The 19,949-nt window shown below is 50.7% G+C and overlaps 1 protein-coding gene across 2 annotated transcripts in view; it reads right to left on the reverse strand.

Annotated features, from left to right (window-relative positions):
• CLPB (ClpB family mitochondrial disaggregase) overlaps positions 1–19,949 on the reverse strand; it is a 150,542-nt gene that overhangs the window by 13,131 nt on the left and 117,462 nt on the right. For both annotated transcript variants that reach the window (XM_024572557.3, XM_024572556.3), the window contains exons 8-15: positions 13,666–13,743; positions 12,441–12,496; positions 7,591–7,635; positions 7,058–7,219; positions 1,909–2,065; positions 1,044–1,117; positions 767–886; positions 470–574 (exon numbers count right to left, since the gene is read on the reverse strand). In XM_024572557.3, coding sequence (XP_024428325.2) covers positions 470–574; positions 767–886; positions 1,044–1,117; positions 1,909–2,065; positions 7,058–7,219; positions 7,591–7,635; positions 12,441–12,496; positions 13,666–13,743 — 797 coding nt within the window. The remainder of the gene's footprint in view (positions 1–469; positions 575–766; positions 887–1,043; positions 1,118–1,908; positions 2,066–7,057; positions 7,220–7,590; positions 7,636–12,440; positions 12,497–13,665; positions 13,744–19,949) is intronic.

Raw genomic sequence — 19,949 nt, forward strand, 5'->3', positions numbered from 1 at the left:
CTGTGCTAAAAACTCAATGATGTCAGCCCTGGCTGGTGTGGCTCAGTGGACTGAGCGCCAGGCTGTGAACCAAAGGGTCACAGGTTTAATTCCCAGTCAGGGCACATGCCTGGGTTGTGGGCCAGGTGCCCAGTATGGGTCACGTGAAAGGCAACCACACATTGATGTTTCTCTCCCTCTCTTTCTCCTTCCCTTCTCCTATCTTAAAAATAAATAAATAAAATCTTAAAAATAACAACAACAAAATACCTCAAAGATGTCAGTTTCTGAGGTTCCCAACTCAGTTCCCTATCCCGGTACTTGGTTACCCACCAGAACAGGGTTTTAACTTGCTTGTCCTATGTTTTTGCTTCTATAGGGGCATCTGCTCTGGGTATGAACCACTCCAGGCGGGGAGCCCAGGGCCTGTGTCTGGGGGCACAAGGAGGGAGGTGTGGAGGTGCTCACTTCTCTAGGCTCCTGTGCTCACCTCATGCTTGATGGAGCGGGCACCATAGTGCACATTGTAGCCGTCGACCAACACGTCTGCCACCTCGCGGTCCCACAGCAGGGTGATGTTGTGCCGTTGCTTGGCCTAAGAAAGGTCAGATAGGACCATGTGGCCCAGTGCTTTCCAGCTCTTATCACTCATGCCTGAGGCCTGGGCCCGTGAGGGACCGTGTCCACAGGGCCACTGGCCCCATAACACTCTGCTCTGTCTTTTGGGAGATGGTGCTCCCAGCAGGCAGATATCCCATCCCTACCCATGGGAAACCCTCCATCTTACTCTCTTGGCCCAGAAGTTCAGTTCCTTGTTGACTAGCTGGATGAGCTCCGAGTGGCAGAAGGGGAGGAAGTAGACGATCTCATTGATTCGTCCCAAAAATTCATCCCTCCGGAAGTGAGCCTGCAGGGCCAGGTAAGGGGAAGGGTGAGCTCAGTGACCCAGATGGGAGTAAAGGCAATTATTGGACCCCAGTGGGGAAGGTATGGGGGCTTCCATAGCTTTAGGATGGCTAAGGGGATCCCCCCTCACAAGGTTCCAGCAGGAAAGACAATCTTACTTTCAGGATGGGACGGATCACGTTCTCCTTGAAATTCTTTGATATGGTGATTTTGTCATTGATCTGGACATCCCCTGTAGAAAAACAATCATAAACTGCCTACTTCTCATACCCAGGGGGCTCTGGGAGAGATGCCTGCCCCTTGACCCCATCCCTGAAGAGAGCCCTGGTCCTGTCCCTGATGATCTGTGTGATCCTGGTCGACATGTCAGGCCCTCTGGGCCTTGACCTGGTCTTCTTACCTGAACAATGACAGGGTGGGACCGGGTACTTTCTGAGGCCCTTCCAACTCTCCTGTGCTACAAAGCCTGGGGTTCCTTAGGGTGGAAGTTGTGTGTGTGAGAGGAGGAGAGTCAGGACTAAGACTTGAGTTCTGAGTTGGAAGAAGGGGGCTGGAGGGTTCATTCAATTCCAAATGGAATGGTGGCAGATGCGGCCTTCTGTCTGATGCCCTCTTCCTCTCCAGCACTCTCCTGCCCACTTACACAGGAAGGCTCCCTCTCCGTAGAGTTTCTCATCTGCTGCCCCGCTGTCATCTCGAAGCATCTCTATCTGTGAAGCATGGGTCTCTTCAACCCCCTAAGGCCCTGGCCTCTTCCTGGCCCCTCACCCTGGGGTGGCTCTGTCCATTCCTCTGTCTGGAACTCTCCTGTCGCCTGACACTTCGGACTTTATTAGGAAGTGAGGGTACTGTCTCTGTCTGTTTGGTACAGCTTAGCATCTGGTCATTGCCAACTACGGACAAAACTTCCTACTAAGACCCTCACCAAGGCCTAGGACACCAATGCCATCCTTGCTCTCAAGAGACATGCTGGTCTCCTGGGCACTTGCCCAGTTGCCTAGACAGCTCAGCCACGTGCCGTACCAAGGTTCTCAGCAATACGGTTATGGCTCATCTCCAAAGCTTCCTGCCTCAGCTGCAGTGCGTGCTGCGCAATCTCATCGCTGGCCACGTTGGAGGTCATAATGAAGATGGCGTCCTTGCAGTCAATGGTTTTCCCTTTTCCATCTGTCAGCCGGCCCTGGGAAAGATCAGTGACTGCACAGTCAGGGAGCTGTAAGACTGAGCACCTCTTCCAGGAGGTCTGCCCCACGCCTGGCAGAGTCAGCAGCTCACTTGCTCCCTGGGCTCTCTGAGCACTGTTCCCACACCTTGGTTGCAGTTCTCACTGCCCCGGGAGGCAACTGCTCCACATACTGAGTACCTCCAGGCGAGATTGCATCTGCTATGTCATCAATCACGACACCCAACCATCCCTGGCACCCAGAATGGAGCTTAATTTCACATACATCCATCCAACCCAGTTTTCTGGAAGCCCACTCTAGTGCAAGCTCTGTGTTGGGGCACTGGCGACGCATGGAGCCTTCAACATGCTCCCAGTCTAGAGGAGTGACCCTCGGGAAACCAGCAATGATAAGCCAGGGCATTGAGTGTTGTGACAGGGGGACGCCCAGGATGCTGTAGTGCAGAGGAGGGTCTTTTACCAGGCCAGTGTGAGGACTAGATAGGGTCATACTAGAGAAAGCTCCTTAGTTAACCAAGCTGTGCAAATGATGGGCACTTCCACCATAGGGACCTGCTTAATGTTCTCTTTGCACTCTACCCATTAGAAGGTCCAGGAAGGCAGAGGCTGGATCTTGTTCTCACCGAGTCCTAGAACAGTGTCTGGCACATAGGAAGTGCTCAGCACCTGCATGCTGAACACCTAAATCCTTACAACCCCTACAGAGAAACAGGCTCAGAGAGACCAAGTAACCCATTCAAGGTCTCATGGCTAGTAAATTCTAGAGCTGAGGCTCATACTGTCTGATCACAGAGCCCATGCCCTGCCCTCTGCACCAGGCCATGCCAACAGTGCTGTATACATGCTCCATGAAACTTTCCTTCCCTAAATAAAATTTCCTCAGAATCCTGCCACATTTAGTTTGTATCCTTTGATCCCTGCTGGAGAGAAGCAACTGGGACAGGTGTAGGGAGAGGGAAGCCTGCCGGGGATGTCCTCTGGGTTTCAGACAAAGCATAGCTCCTGCCAGGCCAGGCAACATGACTCTGGGGGATAGGTCACTGACCTCAGCTGTCGGCTTCTGCCTGCCCCAGCCTCAGCTGGTAACCAATCCTCAAGCATTCCCTTTCCCTGTTGGCCTGAGTCACAGTCAGCCCTTGCCTCCAAAACCAAGGCAATGGCAGACCAACCTTGGCCCTCACAGGAGGCATGGGAAGGAATGTGAATTATTTGAGCTCCTACTGCACATCCTGAGTGTGGTACTGGGTACTCTTCAGCCTCACTTTATAGGCCCTTGGCACAGGCATCTTAGGAAGTATTACCTCCAAGGGGATCTAATCAAAAGGGCCTCCTGATCCAGGTCCCTGGTTATTCTCCTGTCCCTGCCTTGGGGGAAGAGCACAAATGAATGTTGAGCTTTTGCCATTAGCTTTCTCGCTTATGGGTTACAACACAACAGAATCCACTCCTTAGTGTGGACCAGGTCTGCATGAGTGTGTGATGTGCCCGAGTACATGCATATGACACTGTGTTTGCAGAGCTCATTCAGGAGGACGGAGCGCACACGCTGCTATACTGGCCAGAGCAATAACCAGTGGCAATTTCATTCTGAGATCAAAGCCCTGTTCATAACTGGGCCTGAGGATGGGTCCCAGGTGGGTGAGGGGAGCAGGTGCATGCATGACTGACCCAAGGGTGACTTCATGTCTTGTTGTCTCTGAGTCCTTGGCAATAAAGACGTGTCCCAAAGAGGGAGCTGTCACTGTCCCACCTCTGTCCCAGTGACTGGAGTGCACACATTCTGGGTGGGGCATGAATGCTCACTCCAGGCTTGAGGGGCTGTTTTCCCACTGTTTCTATCCTTGAAGAGGAAGAGGGTGGGCTCCTTGGGGGCCAGTCTCTTCCTGGGACTTTGGTTCTGTGCCATAGACCCTGGGGTCATTTGGGAAGTGACTGGCATTAGCCCTGTTTGGTGTTTTGGTGAGAGCAGTAAGACTCCTGCTTTTCTGGGTCCAGGCTTGGGAGAACTGACTGGGTAGGAATGGGGGGCTTCCCTCATGCCCCCAGGCTGCATTCGGTGCCTTTAGAACTCCCAGCACTTACTACTTCTCCTAGTGCAGCACTAACCACAGTGGGCTGAACTGCTTTTTGTTGTCTGTTTCCCCTCTGCCTCACCCTGAATCAGTCTCTTGCTTTGCCTACTTCCTCTCTACCAACTCCCGCTTTGACTCTTTCCTGATGGGCGGCAGGCTCTGTTTTAGCCCTCACCTCGTCTCTGCACAATATACTCTCCCTCGTTGAGATCTCATCTCTTCCTGTGGTTTCCGTTACCCTCTCTGTGCTGGAGCATTCCCGACTCTACTTCCAGTCCACACCTCTCCTATGATCCAGACTTCTCCAGCTGATGAATGACTGCTCAGCCATCTCCAGCTGGCTGTCCTCGGGCATTACCTTTCAACAATTCTGAACCTCAGCTCCTCACCTTTTGTCATCAATTTGCTGCTCATCCTCCTGCATTCCCTGCCTCACTGATGGTAGCAGCAGCAGTCCAGTCACCCAGGCCAGAGATCCTGCCCCTAGTCATCCCTGGTCCCTCCCTCTCTCTTCCCATCCAATCACTGAGCCCTGCAGTTAACCTCCTAGTAATTCTCCCCATCCCATTGCCTTGCTTTAGAAAGGCCTCCCCTCTCCAGGCTGAACTCTTCAATAGTCTCCTTGCTGCCCCCTTCTTCCTTCCATCCTCTCACGGTTGCAACAAGGACTTAGTGCAAACCTGACCATGCTTCTCTCTTGTTTGAAGTCTTTAAAGGTTCCCTATGATCCACCAAATACATCTATGTTCCTTTGCCTGGCATTTTAACTGGCCCCAGTCTATCTTATGCCTCTCATCCCCACCATTCTGTTCTTACTTTCCTCTGCAGGCAAGCTATACTGAACAACTACCGTTCCAAGGCACAGCTGCCTCATGCCCTCCGTGCTTCTGCACATTTGGTGTCTACTGCTGGCCTTTCTCCACTCTGTTCATCTGGCAAACACTTACTCACCCTTAGGTTTGCTGAACTGCCACTGAATTACGTTAGTCAACAGAGCAAATACCCTGATGTTGTGGGTTCTGGCAATGGTTGCAATAGGATGAGGTCCCTGTCCTGAAGGGGACATATGCATAAATCTGGCTAAGTAACTTGGATGGCAGCTTTGGTCAATGGAACCAAGAGCATAGATATCAGAAATGGCAGTAGGCTTGTGGAGCCTGCAGAAAGAAGTTACTATCGACTACCAAAAGGCAGTTGTGAAGTGATAAAGGCAGGGGAGGGGTGGACAGGGCTTCCACGTGGGGCCAACTGTCTCTTAGTCAGCAGCTGCTTTCCGTCTTTCTGGGCCAAGGAGGCCATCAGGGGTACCTCTCCAAGGGATGTTAGAGGCCAAAGAGGCTGCTGAACTCTCTCTTCCTGTGAATGCTTCACTGCAGACCCACCTCTTTCTTTGGGCCCTAGCTGCATGTTATTATTTAAGTGGTAGGCTGTGGAGCTGGACTGCCTGGGTTCAAACCTGGATTCCTCCTCTCCAGCTGCGTGACCATGAGTGAACACTCACTGTGCTTTATTTGAGTTTCCCCATTTGTTACAAAGAGGCAATAATAACTATCTTCCTAGGGTTGTTGGGAGGACTAAAGGAATCGATACATGTACATTTTCAGAACAGTGCCTGGCATATAAAAGTACAAACTTATTAACTGTTTTCATGCCTCCTTTCCACCTGTCATTAGGCAGAGAGCCCCTGAAGGGCAGGCAGGCTTGGGTCTGTGCATAGCTGAACATCTGAGTCCCACTGAGAGTCTGGAACAGAGCAGGAGGTCTCAGAGAACAGGTGTAACTAAATAGCTAACATTTGAAGGACTGGTCTTCATTCCACTGTAGAGTGTCTGGGGACAGGGTGTACCTGAGGGGCTAGAAAGAGAGCAACAAAACTCAGGCAGGGGCAAGAATCCTGGGCCAGGTGGGGAAGGTGGTGGGAAGCTGTGGGGACATTTGAATGTGGGTCTTCTTAGTTTGGTACCTGCTCTGCTATTGGGTCCAGGGCGATTTTCTTCATGCACCTTATCTAGTGCACTTGTGACAGGGGAAGCGACACTCATTCCTGCTTCCCAAGAGTTGGAGGGGCTAAGTGGAAAAGGTGGGCTAGACTCTAACTGACAATGTGCTGGCTAATATAGCTCCTGCACGGGAGCAGAAGAGAAGCCTCGTCCCAGTTCTGCAGCCACTGGGAAGGGTGGGGTCAACCCCTCCATGATCATACAAAGGGGAGAACTGGGGCTCTGGGGTCAGACGTATTTGCAGCCTGATCCTGGCCGCTCCATATAGTAGCCCTGTGGCCTTGGACAATTCATTTATAACCCTGAACTTTGATTTCTCCATCTGTGAAAAATGAGATCGCTTCTCCCTTGCCCAGCTGTTGTAATGCTTAGTGATAGTGTCTGTAAAGTACATAGAATGCGCTGAATAAAAGGGGTTCTCTTCCTCATTTAGAACTTGCTCCACCAGTGTGTGTGTGTTGGGGGGGTGGGGAGGGGGCAGGCTGTCTCATTTGTGATGAGCCTGGAGCTCCTCACAAGAGCTCCATGAGCCAGGAAGGTTCTTGCAGCTTATCTTGGATCCAGCCTTCTTGTTTGCCGCATGAGGTCCCTGATTCCTAAAGATGAAGCAGAACTGGAACTACAAGTTCAGGCCTCTCTCTCCTGGCACCTGTGCCCTACTCTGTCTCTCTGGAAGGTAGCCTGGGCAGTGACAAAATTTCAACTCTTGGGCAGTACTGGTCTTCTCTCAGTGCCCAGCCTGGGTCCTGGTCCAGAGAGGTGTGAAACCACATCCGCTAAGTGCCTGAATGCACACACGGGGGAGCAGCAAGTCGAGAAATGATCTGACAGGCCTCTGGGTCCTTGGTTTCCACTGTGCACAGACCTCCACAGCGCCAGGGGTCCCGACCTCCATTCCGGCCCAAGCTGACTTTCACCTCATCAAACAGCTGTAGCATGATGGTAAGCACGTCTGGATGGGCCTTGTCCACCTCATCGAAGAGCACCACAGCATTGGGACACTGTTTCAGCTTCTTGGTCAGCTGACCACCCTCCTCGTGGCCGACGTAGCCTGGTGGGGACCCAATAAACTTGGCCACCTGGGGGAAGGAAGGAAACATGTTATAATGGCCTTTCCATGTTTTTAGTTTCCAATTGGGGGCACACATGGGAAGATGGCTTTACACACAGTGTTAGAACTGCCTGTCCCAACAAGGAGTGTCCGGCTATCTCCTAGAGTGGCAGGAATCCGGCCATGATGGGACAGCAGACAGATCTTTTCTGTATTTATTCTTCAGAGCAACTCCTATGCAATCGGATCAGTGACCCTGCTGCACACTCATGCCACCAAAGGCCGAATCCCAAGGCTGCTGGAATTGTGTCAGGCCCAAATGACAAGCCACATCAAAATGCCCAGGTAGTCATGTTGATAGGCCCTCCAAACCACGCTTCACCAAGGACGTTCACTCACCTCATGCCGCTCCTGGAACTCAGACATGTCCAGCCTGATGAAGCCCTGTGTGGAAAAAAGCAGGAGTCCAATCGGCAGGAAGGCAGAGGAAGGGTTAAGGAGGACAGCATCTCAAACACCCCCTTAGCTTTCAGACCACACCAACTCAAAATCATCTACCCCATTCTTAGATACATTCTTTCTGGCTCTTTGCCTCCTTTTCTGTTCACTCTGTCTACATGACTCCATTCCCTGCCTTAATGAACCCAGGTTAGGTACCTGCCCTTCTATATCTGGCCCGGAATGTCTCTTTCCTCAGGCAGGCTTCTCTTGGTCTGATTACCACATCATTCGCCCAAATGCCCATCCTCCCATCCACTCCACATTTCCTGAGGGCATCCTGTGTGTGCTGGGCCCTGGAGCCACAGCAGTGAACAGGACCTGGCCTCTGTCCTTCACGGGCACCCACTGAGTGGGGCAGGCAAACATGGACAAGCTAGTCACAGGCAGCATGGATCGTGATGACGTGGAGGGAGCAACAAATACCCAGACAGCTCCATGGTGCCCTCACCTTTGCAAGTTCGTGTGGGCACATGCCCCTTTTAGTTTACTTTTCCTTTAAACAACTAAACCTTTTCATCCCATCTAAAAGTTATCTGTAATGTAGCCTGCAGCCTTTCTCTCACCACTGCTGGGCCTAGGAGTGATTTCCAGGGAAATGGTCCCCTGGGGTGAGGCCTGACCATGATTAGCCCCAGGTAAAGAGAACACCGGGTAGAGTGGTGTTTGTGAGTCAACGCAGGCAAAGGACACGCTTCTTTTCATGAAGAATTCAGGGCCTTCAGATCAGGGCTCCCCGCACCCTCCCGGGCTGCTCTCCCACTGGCACATCCTTCCCAGAGAGCACACTCACTGACCACGCGTCTCGGTGGAGCTGGGGATAACGTTGTGCCAGACCCTGAGACGGAGGGATATCTGGAAGGGAGGCCTATTCTAGCTCAGCCTCTGGTCTGAAATTCACTCAGTGATGTAACTCTAGTTCTTTTCCTCTGTTCTGTCACTCTGCACCCGAGGTACAGAGTGGCAGAACCCAGGCTGGCAGACGGGGGCCTCGGCTTCTAGTCTCAGTTCTGTCACTGTCTGCATGGCCTTGGGTATGCTGCCTCCCCTTTTAGACCTATAGTTTTTCCTGTGTGACACAGGCCCTTATTTCCCTTCCTACTCTCACCAGGGACCTGAGGAGAGGACCTAACCACGAAGTGGGACAGGGCTTGGGAGAGTTATTGAGGTCACGGAGGGGAGACCCCTGCTATCTGAGCACATGTGGCGTTAGCCAGTAAGCATTTTCAGAGGACCCCAGGCAGCTTAGCCAAGAGAAACACAGGCTTCAGAAGGTTGGGAGGAGGGACATGGGGAAGCTGGGAGTGCTGCCCAGAGGGAGCAGTGGGCTGGAAGCCACGAGGTGGGCATCTGATAATAGTTGACAATCACTGGCTGCTTACTATGTGCCTGGCAAAGTCTAAGCTACAAAGGGCTCAGAACATGTACAAGTCTATGAGGTAAGCACTAACATCATCCCTACCTTATAGATGAGAAAACTGAGTCACAGATTAAAGTAACTTGCCCAAGGTCACTCAAGCTCGACAAGCTGGCTCCAAGTTTATGCTCTGAGCCATTTGCTCTACTGCCTCATATCTGCTGCTCTCTCAATCAGCTGGGCTCTTGGCAGTCTTCCTCGGAAGGGTTCTGAGTGTTGTGCCCAGACGTCACTGTCCCAGGAGACAGGCGGTACAGACTAGGGCTTGCTTATGTCAAGTGATCTGGGTTCTTGCCCTAGCTTCTTTGCTAAACTGTTAAGTAAATTTAAACACATCTCAGGGTTTGATTTTCTTGACTGGAATAATTTCATAGGTTTCGTATGATCTTAGCTTAGCGTTATCTAGAGGTGAAGCAATACTAATGACAGTAATTTCCAATTGGTACTGATTGCTTACAATGTGCCAAGAATGGTGTTTAGCGTTTTATATCATTATCTTGTTAAACTTCATAATCAATGAGATAGGCACCATTATTGAGCCCATTTTACAGATGAGACAACTGATGTAAACAGAGATCCCAGCCAACCCCAAGGAGCAGTGTAGAGTGGGGATCCCTGCTCTGATCCCTCTGTTGTACTGCCCTGTAACTCCAAGCCTTTATGGTTCCACCACCCTATTTCAGGATGAGACACAGAATAGCGTTAAGGTCCTTTCTCAAGGATGATTAACTCTAATAATAGGCGTTAATAAGGCTGCTCAATTTGGGAGGAATGTAAAGGCTAATCGGAGAAAGTGCATAGACCTGATAAAGAAATTAGAGACACACGCAAACAATGCCTGGTGAGGCAGCCAGGTCTGGGGGTACCACTGACTCTTTACAGATGAGGCAACTAAAGATCAGAGAGCCCCAACTCAATTTTGAGTCACCGACTCCCGAGCCGGTGCTCATTTCAGCTCACAGGCCACTTTAACACCGCGCCCTGTACACGACACTTCTCACACAGCACTCCTTGGGTCCTGGTGGAGTCAGGCACCCTGGTTAGAGAGCCTATAGTACAGGACTCTTGGATTTGGAAGGCCTCAAACATGCCTGTTACATGGCCAGCAGATGTCTATGCTAAAACAGATTCAGTAGTCGGTGTTCTGTAGAACACTACCTATGACTTAAAAATAAAATACATGAATAGTTACATAGGGCGTCTCATGCCTCTCATCTCCCCATGTGACATGGGGACAAATTGAGAAGTTTACAATCTAGTCTATTGCATCTGAGAACAATAATATTTGAGAGAAGAGCTGAGGGACTAGATTCTCATTTTACTTTTCCCTTTAACAACTGACCTTGGACAGACCCCATAACGCTGTAGGGTCAGCTTTCTCATCTGAAAAGTGGATGTAATTCAGCATCTACGTTATTTTCCTCGAAGATGAAGTAAGATAGTCAGTCAATGGGGTACTGCTGCGGAAAGCACAAGGTGGTGAGTATGAGACAAGGGGACAGGTGCTTACTATGTGCTACAGCCTGAGCTCATCTGATGCTAACAACCACAGGCCTGTCAATGGACAGCCTCACTTTGAGACAAGAGAGTTGAAATGTAACCTGCTCTGGGCCAGCGAAAGTACAGTTGGAACTTGTGTCAAGGGATGACTAGCTTCAGAACCTGGACCACCTAGCCCACTGCCTCCAAGCGGCGCTGGCATCACTTCCTTCTCCTGGGTGAGCCAGGTGGTGAAGACGCCATCAGAATCCCCTGCATCAGTGTAAGTGTGCCTCCCACTGAACTGATGCTCCCGCTGAAAAACGACTCGCATCATCAGTCTTTTCACAGGCCCCTCTCCTTTCCACACCAGCAAGCCAGCAGATACTTTGCTCCTATTCCACTGTGTCCGAGTCGTACGAAGACACATTAAGAGAGCTCGGATGATAAGGAGATTATAATTTGTAATTAAATATTAACCTTTCTGACAGTATTAAAATTAAAACACTCAGAATTCTTCATCCCTAATCAGGTGGTTCCTGCCCGTAACTGCATCTTCCCTAATAGTCTTGTTAGTTTATGGCCCTTTCCAGAGTGCTAATTGTTTCAATCGCTGTCAACCTGATGAATTGTCTTAAAAATGCTGTTTCAGTTGGGCATATTAGCATGTCATGTGCTGCTTTCTGCCTGCCTGCCTGTCAGGTGGGTCTGCTCTGGGTTTGGCTGAGGTAAAGCACAGCTACTGGTAGAGCCAGGGAGGCTTAGAAAGCTTCAGCTACTTATTAGGCAGAGGAGGCTATGGATGCGGCTCAGGAGGACATGGCCTGAGCTACCTTGTTTCCGTGGCTGCCAGGCCTTCGGGAAGGTGGAAAAGGGGTAGCTAGGCTGGAAGCAGGACAGGAGTGCTCAGGGGTTTGCTGCTGGGGTAGTTTGGCTGGTGAGGCCTGAACAATTCTTGTCACCTCAGATGGGGAGGCTTTCCACAGAAATGAGGCAAGAGCACCTGGGGTCGCAGGCAACCTCTGGTGATGGGAGCAGGGGGACCTCAGCCTCCACAGTGAGAAAGCTGGTAGAAAGAAGAAAGTTTGGCCTTTGATAAAATGTCTCTGCAGTCTCCAAGGACTGTTCTCTCTGACATTTCTCTGCGTGAAAGCACTACCTGTCATCCTAGAAAGTCAAACTGAGCAAGCCCTGGAAAACCATGGTTTGAACAAGTCAGAGACGGGGGCAGTCCTCTCCTATGGAGAACACAGAGCTCTGAGTCTGGGGAAAAGGGGGCTGTGACCATCCCACAGCTTGGATATAAGAAACCCTGTTTTAAAGCTCATGTGGGATGGAAAGAAGTAATAAGACATCCTCTTGTTCCCACTTGTTTTCTCCTACAGGCCCCAAGACTCCCCCTGGCATGGCCTTGACGCATAGGAATGGCACATTTCTAAAGCTGTTTCCTTCTCCAGACTGCGTTCCTCAGGGCAGGGAGAATGTCTGAATAAACATTTTTTTTTTTTTTTTTAGGAACTAGTATAACACCAGGCACAGAGTAGATGCCAGAACATGTTGTATGGATGAATCTTACTGGGTTCTCCCAACTGCCCCAAGAGTCAGGGCAGGGAAAGGTGTATTCTTCCTCTGTCACTGATGAAGAAACTAAGCTACACAGAGGCTGTATAACTTGCCCAAATTCCTGGAGCAACTGGTGGCTAAGCTGAGGCCAGAGGTGAGGCCTGCTTGATGGGCCCGGGACTATCTCTTTGATTGGCTATCGCCGCATTCAGGGAGCCCAGGGTTTTTTGGGCTAGCAGGAGTGTCAAGGTCTCAGTGGCCTGAAGGTCAGGTCCAAGGTCCCAGCCCTTACCTTTTTGGCATCTTTGTGCATATATTTGGCCGTCTGCTTTGCCAGCTCTGTTTTGCCTAGTAAGAAAAAAGGGAGAGGAACTGGGTTAGGACAGCTATCTCCTGGAATGAAAGAATATTAGAAATGCATGGACAGTGAAAATACAGTTTTACGGATGGAAATGCTGAGTCTTGGAGAGGGCCAGTGACTCTCCCAAACTCATTAAGGGAATTAAGGGTGAAGCGGGGACCAGAATCAAAGCCTGAATTGCATCTAGATGTTTTGGGGACAGGGATTGAGGCTTTTTCTCTACAGCAGCATCCTAACAGTGGGAGGTTGACTCAAAATCTAGAGCCAACTTGTCCTTTGAAGCTCAGCACAAACCCCCAGGAGCACCCTGACCCCGTGGCTCACTGCTCTGTATGCCTCTAGATACCTGTGACCTTGCCTTCCAGCCAGGCCTGGAGCCACAGACCAATTAGAGGCAGGGAGGGTACCTCTTCTAGGCTTCATGGACTTTCTTTGTAATTTAAAGAGGGAATGTCAAAACCAAAGCGGTGGCTCTGAAGGGTCGCTGGAATGAAGCCTTTGGCAGTCATCTAGTACAGGAAGTCAAGTTCTGCAGCATCACGGGAGGTGGAGGTAACTTTTTTGGACCCTATACCTGAGGGGAGCTAAACCCATAAAAGTGCTGAAAGGGGAAGAGGAAGTAACAGAATGCTTGAAACTCCCCATCGAGACAATGGCAGGAGGTGGTGGAGCTAGGGGAGTCTGAGGGGGTGAGAGTGCCTCAGTCCAACTGCCTAGAAAAATACCCAACCCATTTTACTGTAACTAGTTTCGCTGCGCACCTTGCACTGATTTGCCATCAGGGACTTTCTTTGGCTTCCTAGCAGGTTATGTCTCAGGTTGTCCTGAGTAAGGCTGCTGTGCTGGGCAGTGGAGCTGATTTAATTGTACGCAAAGGGCAGCCTTGGGGGATGCAGTGTGGCTGCTGGAGCAGGGCTACTAGGCCCCGAAGGCTCATCCTCTGGGTGAATTAGGCCCTGCACCCCAGGTTCCAGAGGGAGGGGCATCCTTCCAGCTATTCCTAATGTGACAGATGATCCTTTTGCTGGCTCCATAATTTGGAGGCAGTTGTACTACGAGCTGGAGTTGAACTAGAAGTGGAGAGCCTGACCATGGCCCATAGCAGCTGGGACGCTCCCAGCTCTTCTTCCCCACTGACTTGATCTGCTCCCATTACCTATTCCAGATGATCCTAAGAAGAGGAAGACCAGAGGGTGTTCTTCGTCATACCAGCCATTCTCCTTCCTCCGGATTGCTACGGCCAACACACAAGACAGGGGACAGGGAGGGAGGCAGATAAATCAATGACACAAAAGGCAGGATAATTATCACTAAGTATACAATATGTTTTACTGCTCTGCGCCCACTCAAAGTCCTCACTACCATTAGTGCTGCCTAATCTGATTAGCTGGCAAGGCCCCTAGAGATACCTAATCAGGTTAGCATGGATTTGGAAAGCTGCCCAGAGCAGATTTCGGATAAAGTTTTCCAGGATGAGCACTCAGCGTTGCCAGGGAAACTGAAAGGCGGGTGGATGGTGAATGGAGGTGAAGGTGGTGGGGGGTTGGTGAAGGAGAATTCGAGAGGAACTTTAGCTCTCAGCTGGTCACCCATCTACTTACCACTGGTGGGGGCCTGCCTCCTGTGCCAATGGGAGAAGCCCACAGCAGGCCCCTGGGGATATGGAGTATGAGCTCTAGACTCTTTACTATTTGGGGAGACCAAGGTCTGGTCTGGGAATAAAGTCAAACACGTTTCCTGGAAGTCAGTTAAGGGTAGCGTGGGGCTCAGGGCATGGAAGAGTGAGCCATTTGGTTAGCATCTCCACTAACCATGGCTTCTGGGTGTTGGGGGGGATGGGATAGAGCTGTACTGGGTTCCCTAGGGGCGCAGCTTTGCTAGAACGAGACCTGGCTTCTCCTCTTCAGGAGGAAGTATATAATCAAGGGCTGTGCATTTAATGTAAGGAAATTACATGCCCAAGTACGAAGTGGGAGAATCAGACTCAGAAGCATCACTCAAGTATAGAAGCAGGAGACACAATGAGGCAGAGCCACCAGAAAATGAACCACTTGCTGCATGCTATCTACTGGGCACAGCTGGAAAAATCACCAACATGTTAGTACTCAAGACCTGCACAAGCACCCCAAGAGGAAATTCTCAGCTTCATTATTCTGAACAGGAAACTGAGGCAAGAGATAAAGAGGCCTGCCTAAGTCACAAAGCTAGATTACTAGGTGACTGGTAGAGACGGTTCAACTGCTTCTCTCTCTAAACTGGTCTTCTGTGTCACAGACGGCTGCTGAAAAAGCAAGTATCGCTTTGGGTTGTGTTAATGGTTACAGAAGCAGGAGGGGGACTGAGTGCTGTGCAATGTCAAGGGTAGTTTGCAGATGAAACAGCACGCATGGTCTGCTCCCCAGAGAGCCAGGGGAAGATTAGTAAAGGGATATACGTCAGAGGACAAGGCCTGGAAATCAAGTTAACTGAGAAAGAGTTGATGGTCTTAGGGATGTGTCTGCAGTCTTGCGGTGTAAAGTTCCTAAATTCTGTACTGTGTGGTATGATCCACGTGGTTGGGTTTCCCTGGCTGGATAGCTCGGTTGGTTGGAGCGTCATTCCAATGTGCCAGCGTTGCGGGTTGGATCCCTGGCCAAAGCATATACAAGAATCAACCAATGAATGCATAAACAAGTGAAACAACAAAGCAGCGCTTTTCTCTCTCTCAAAGATCAACAAATAAAATAAAAATTAAATAAATAAATAAATATATATATTTTTTAAAGAAGAGGCTACAGAAGCCAAGGAATACTTTGTTGGAAGAAACAGGATTGATGTATCATGGAGGCTGGGTAGGATCTGGAGAGGCAAAGGTGGCCAGTATGACAGATTTGGAGGGACAGGAACGACCACCAGCAGTGGAGGGTGGGATCAGATTACAACGGTCTCTAATACTAGGAGTTCAGGTCCATGCTGTGATCTTTCTCACCTTGATCTCTAGTGCTGCTAACTTAAGTACTTTCTAGTTCTGGCCTCAGCAGAAACAGATGGAAACTGTGCAACCTCATGGACATCAGACTAGCCACTCGGACTGCCTGGGAGATGCTCCCTGAAAATCCCAGGAGGGGCCTCAGAACACACAGTCAGTCCAACCTTTCCCCTGGGCTAAGTCCAAGGCATCTCTAGACCAACTGGCCTGGTCCTCTGGAAGGCCTGGCTCTCCAGGGAACCCAGAGGCCTCATAAGTACCTGAAGGCTGTGGATTAAGGGGAGAAGTCCAAGCCTGGCTGAGAGGGAGTCTGCAGCATCCCAAGAGAAATAAGAACCCAGCAGTGGGGATATTTGGGGAGGTGGAGATATTATAATGACAGAGGCTACCAGGGGTGTCAAGCTCATTTTCACCGGAGCCACATCAGCCTCGCAGTTGCCTTCAAAGGGTCGAATGTAATTTTAGGACTGTATAAATGTAACTACTCCTTAAGTAGGGGCAAAGAGCTCTACATTCGGCCTTTTGAAGGCAACCACGAGGCTGATGTGGCCCCCGGTGAAAATGAGTTTGACACCCCTGGTAGACTTTTGCGAACACTGAGTATAGATGTCTGTTGGGCGGTGGTGATAGGTATCATCTGAAAGAGTCAAATTCTTCCAGAAGTTGGCTGAATTGAGAATCTAGGTTGAAAGAAGTTGAATAAACTGGGTTCAGGCTTCATGGGGTATCTGGAAAGGGAGAAATGCCTAGGTATCATTTAGATAAGTGGCCTGAGTTGGGGGTGGGGGACAGGGCTCCCCAGGTATTATGTACCTGAGGTGCTGATCTGGACTTCTCTTACAGGGAAGCTACCTGGCCCTCTGAGAGCTGCACACTGCTGGGCGATGCAGTCCAAATACACCATGGAGAATGTGGAATTGGATTATGCCTGGGGCCATCTTTTTCTCCTTATTTTCTAATAATGCACCTGGGACAAAGCTCTTTATAATGCCAGGCAGACTCCACTGCACAGCTGTCCCTGGTCAATTCTGCCAGACCCGGGGCATGAGTCTGGGGTGGACTTGATCTGGGCCCCCCGTGAAACAGGCGAAATGCCAACCATTAAACAATTACAACTCTGGATATTTCTAATAATATCTGAAGAGAAAAACGGCCAAGCAGATGGTGTCCGACAGAATGAAAAATGGAAGCAGCTAGGAAGGACTGGGGAAGGTGGGCGCCAGGGGGTGCGGTTGGCAGGGTGGCTGAGGACCAAGGCTGGGGACCTGGAGGGTCCTGTCAGGCCAGGGCAGGGTGTTGGACAGACAGAGACCTAAACAGGCCCACACAGGGTGTGGCCACAGGTACTGGTGCTCTCACTGTGAACCAGCAAAGGCAGCATCTTACTCTGCTAACACTCCCGACATTTAAAGACCTTCTGTAGACAGAACTTCATTTGCGCCTCCTTAGGAACCTATGAGGCAGGCAGGGCAGGGCAGGGAGCTGGATTCCTGTTCTACAGGTGAGGCAGTAGGTCCAAAGAAGTAAGATAACCTGTTCAAGGTTACACAGGTAAAGAAATAAAGACCCCGGGCTTTACCCCCGAGCTGTGGCTGGCTTTTGAGGAGTTGAGGGAAAGGAGTCTGCTTGTCCCAGCCCCCGCACCTTCTCACACCCTTGCCTCACCTTGGAAACTGTCTGGCTCAAGCAGCCATTCAACACAGGGTCTCAAGAGCCCCCGCCCCCTGAACTGTGTTCTTGGGCTTGAGATGATGCCAGTGTCTCCTTTATTGGCTGGTCTCATCCCTGCAAACTCCTAGGAGGCTTAGCTGTCTCTCCACATGCGGGGCCAGGGCCAGTGCCTCCTTGCTGGGCCCTTCCCTTACCAGAGCACCTGGCCATGTCTACCACTAATGGACTATCTTAAAACTTACCTGCAACAACTATTTTTTAAAAAGATTTTTATTTATATTTACAGAGAGGGAAAGGAGGGATAAAGCGAGGGAGAGAAATACTGGTCTGTGCCCACCGTGTGCCACATGGTCGATGCTGAGATCCTGAGTTCGGGCCCGACTGCAGCATGGAAGAGTGGTCGGGATGGCAGAGCTTCCCTGGGGGAGTTCGAGGGCTTCAAAGTCAACTGGGACCAGGTGCAATGGGTATTAGGGACAGGCCCCCAGTCAGAGGGAGCCGCAGGGAAGTTTCCAGGTATTTAGTTGACCTGCCCAGGGGAGGCTGCTCAGACCAAGTCTGGGGAATATCCTGTCCACCCAATGGGTCGAAGGTCAAGTAATATGGGTGTTGTAATGAACTATTTCGTTATACTCACATTCCCAGTATGCTTGTGAACTACTAGAAAGCAGGCTTACAGCTTCTCTTTTCTTAGAGCACATCACAGAGATGGACAAGGGGTCATATCCAATTAATTAATTCAACAAACTGCACTAAGCATCTACTTTGAGCAGAGTGCTATGCCAGGAATCGGGAAAACAGAAACATTTCAGTCATGGTCTCTGCCTTCAGAAGTCTACAGTCTATTGTTGTTCCTGGTCTGAGTCAGGCTAAGTAAAAGCCAGCCAGAGTATGGGAGACAGGCAGGGCTGGGGTGGGGAATGGGCCAGAAGAAAAGGAATTCCATGCAGAGGGCAACATCAACAAATGCAGGCAGGAGATCAACACAGCACATGCAGGAAAGCAGAAGCAGCTGGTGTGGCTGGTGGCATCCCTGGTGGGCACAGTGCAAAGTTGGGGAGCAGCAGGGGTGGGCCTTGTATGCTGGGCTACGGCAGCAAAGGCCACTAAGGATTTTAAACGGGGGTTTTTACAAAGCGTACTCCAGCTGGGGAGAAGTGATTATAAATGGAAGGAAAGGAGGTAGAGAGACCAGTGAGGAGGCTACTGTGTGCTTCAAAGGGCCTGAGCTGGAGCAGTGGTATTAAGAACAGAGAGGAGAGGCCAGGCTTGAGACACACTGAAGAGGTAGAATGATAGAACTTGATACTTAATGGGCTTTAAGGGGTGAGGAGGAGGGAGGGGACAAAAAAGAAAATCCAAGTTTCTGTTTAGGAGTCCAGGAATGGTGGTACTTCTACAGAGACAGGAACACAGGAGGTGGACAGGTTGGAGATGGGGGGCAGAGTCTAGCTGTGAATGTGTTGAACAGACAGCTGGTTGCCTTTCTGGGAGGATGGTGGGAAATAGAGGCTCTGAACTCCCAGGAGGTCTGCCCCATGGGGCAGGCATCCACCTTTACCCCATGACCCAGAACAGCTCTGAATTCTGAAAGGAAAGCCTTGCTTTCAATGCTAAGGCTCTGGCTTATGGAATGTAGGTAGGCCCTGCTTTGGCTCCAGTGACCCTAGAAGACCAGAGAGGACATAGGGGCCCGGGATGAGGGGTTGGTGCATTATCTCCTCCATTTGTAAGGTGGTAACTGCGCACCAGGCTTGCTAGAAGCCCTGCAGCTGGGGATCACACTGATAAATTCACTGTATTACTTTGCACAAATCAATATCCCAGCACTTACTAGGGTTTGATGTGACCGAAATTGGTTTCAGCCAATTCGAGAGGGTAATAAATGGCCATTTATCAAATCAATTCATTCTGCGGCACTTCTCTGGCTGCCCATCATCATGGTACCCCTGGGGTGGCACGGGCCACCCAGCCAGTTCCTAGCACACATCTGACACTAGTCTAGGGGGCCCAGGGAGGCTGCTGACCCAGAGAGTGTCTCAGGCTTCACCTGGATGGGTAGCCGAACATTATCTGACCATTATCAGTGTGATCCCTACTTGCAGGGCTTCTAGTAGGTGGGCACATAGTTATTGCCTTGTAAATGAAGGTGTTAACATACCAACCCCCCACACAGCCCAGGCTCCAATAGCTTCTGTCTTTCCTGGGGTCACTGGAGCCATGGCAGGGTCAATCTACACACCACGGGACAAGGAGTAGGGCCTTCCTGATCCAAGGCACCGTCTGGGTGACAGAATGGAGCTTTGGACAGAAGCACTCAGGGTAGGCACTTTGACAGCCCTCGGGAGGTGGGGAGCTGAATCATCCATCTACTCCTGCTTGGGTCCAGGACAAGAGGACACAGATGGGTGGGGCAGAGAAGATCTGTAGGACCAGGGAGAGAGGCCAGCCTGGGGCTAGGACTAAGGATCAGTCCCAGCTTGAAGGAAACAGCTGTGGGCCTAACCAAAAGAGCACAGTGGCCAACCCTAGACGTAAACATCTTAAGGACAGGGACTAGGTTTTATTCAGTGCTGTCTGCCACACACTGGGAAGAGCATGTGCTCTACAGTCAGGCAGTCTGGACCTGGCTCCCCAGTACACAGGGCAGGACCCTGATGCTCAGAGAAGCTAAGCGAACAGCCTGAATGGTGCAGCTGGTAAGTGCTGACCTGCTATTTAAGCCCAGGTTGTTCAAATTCTTTCCGTCTCAGTGTTCCCCACTCCCCCAACTCCTACTTCTGGGACCTACATATCCTATG

Source organism: Desmodus rotundus, chromosome 5 (genome assembly GCF_022682495.2).
Source record: "Desmodus rotundus isolate HL8 chromosome 5, HLdesRot8A.1, whole genome shotgun sequence".
NCBI classification, from domain to species: Eukaryota; Metazoa; Chordata; class Mammalia; order Chiroptera; family Phyllostomidae; genus Desmodus; species Desmodus rotundus.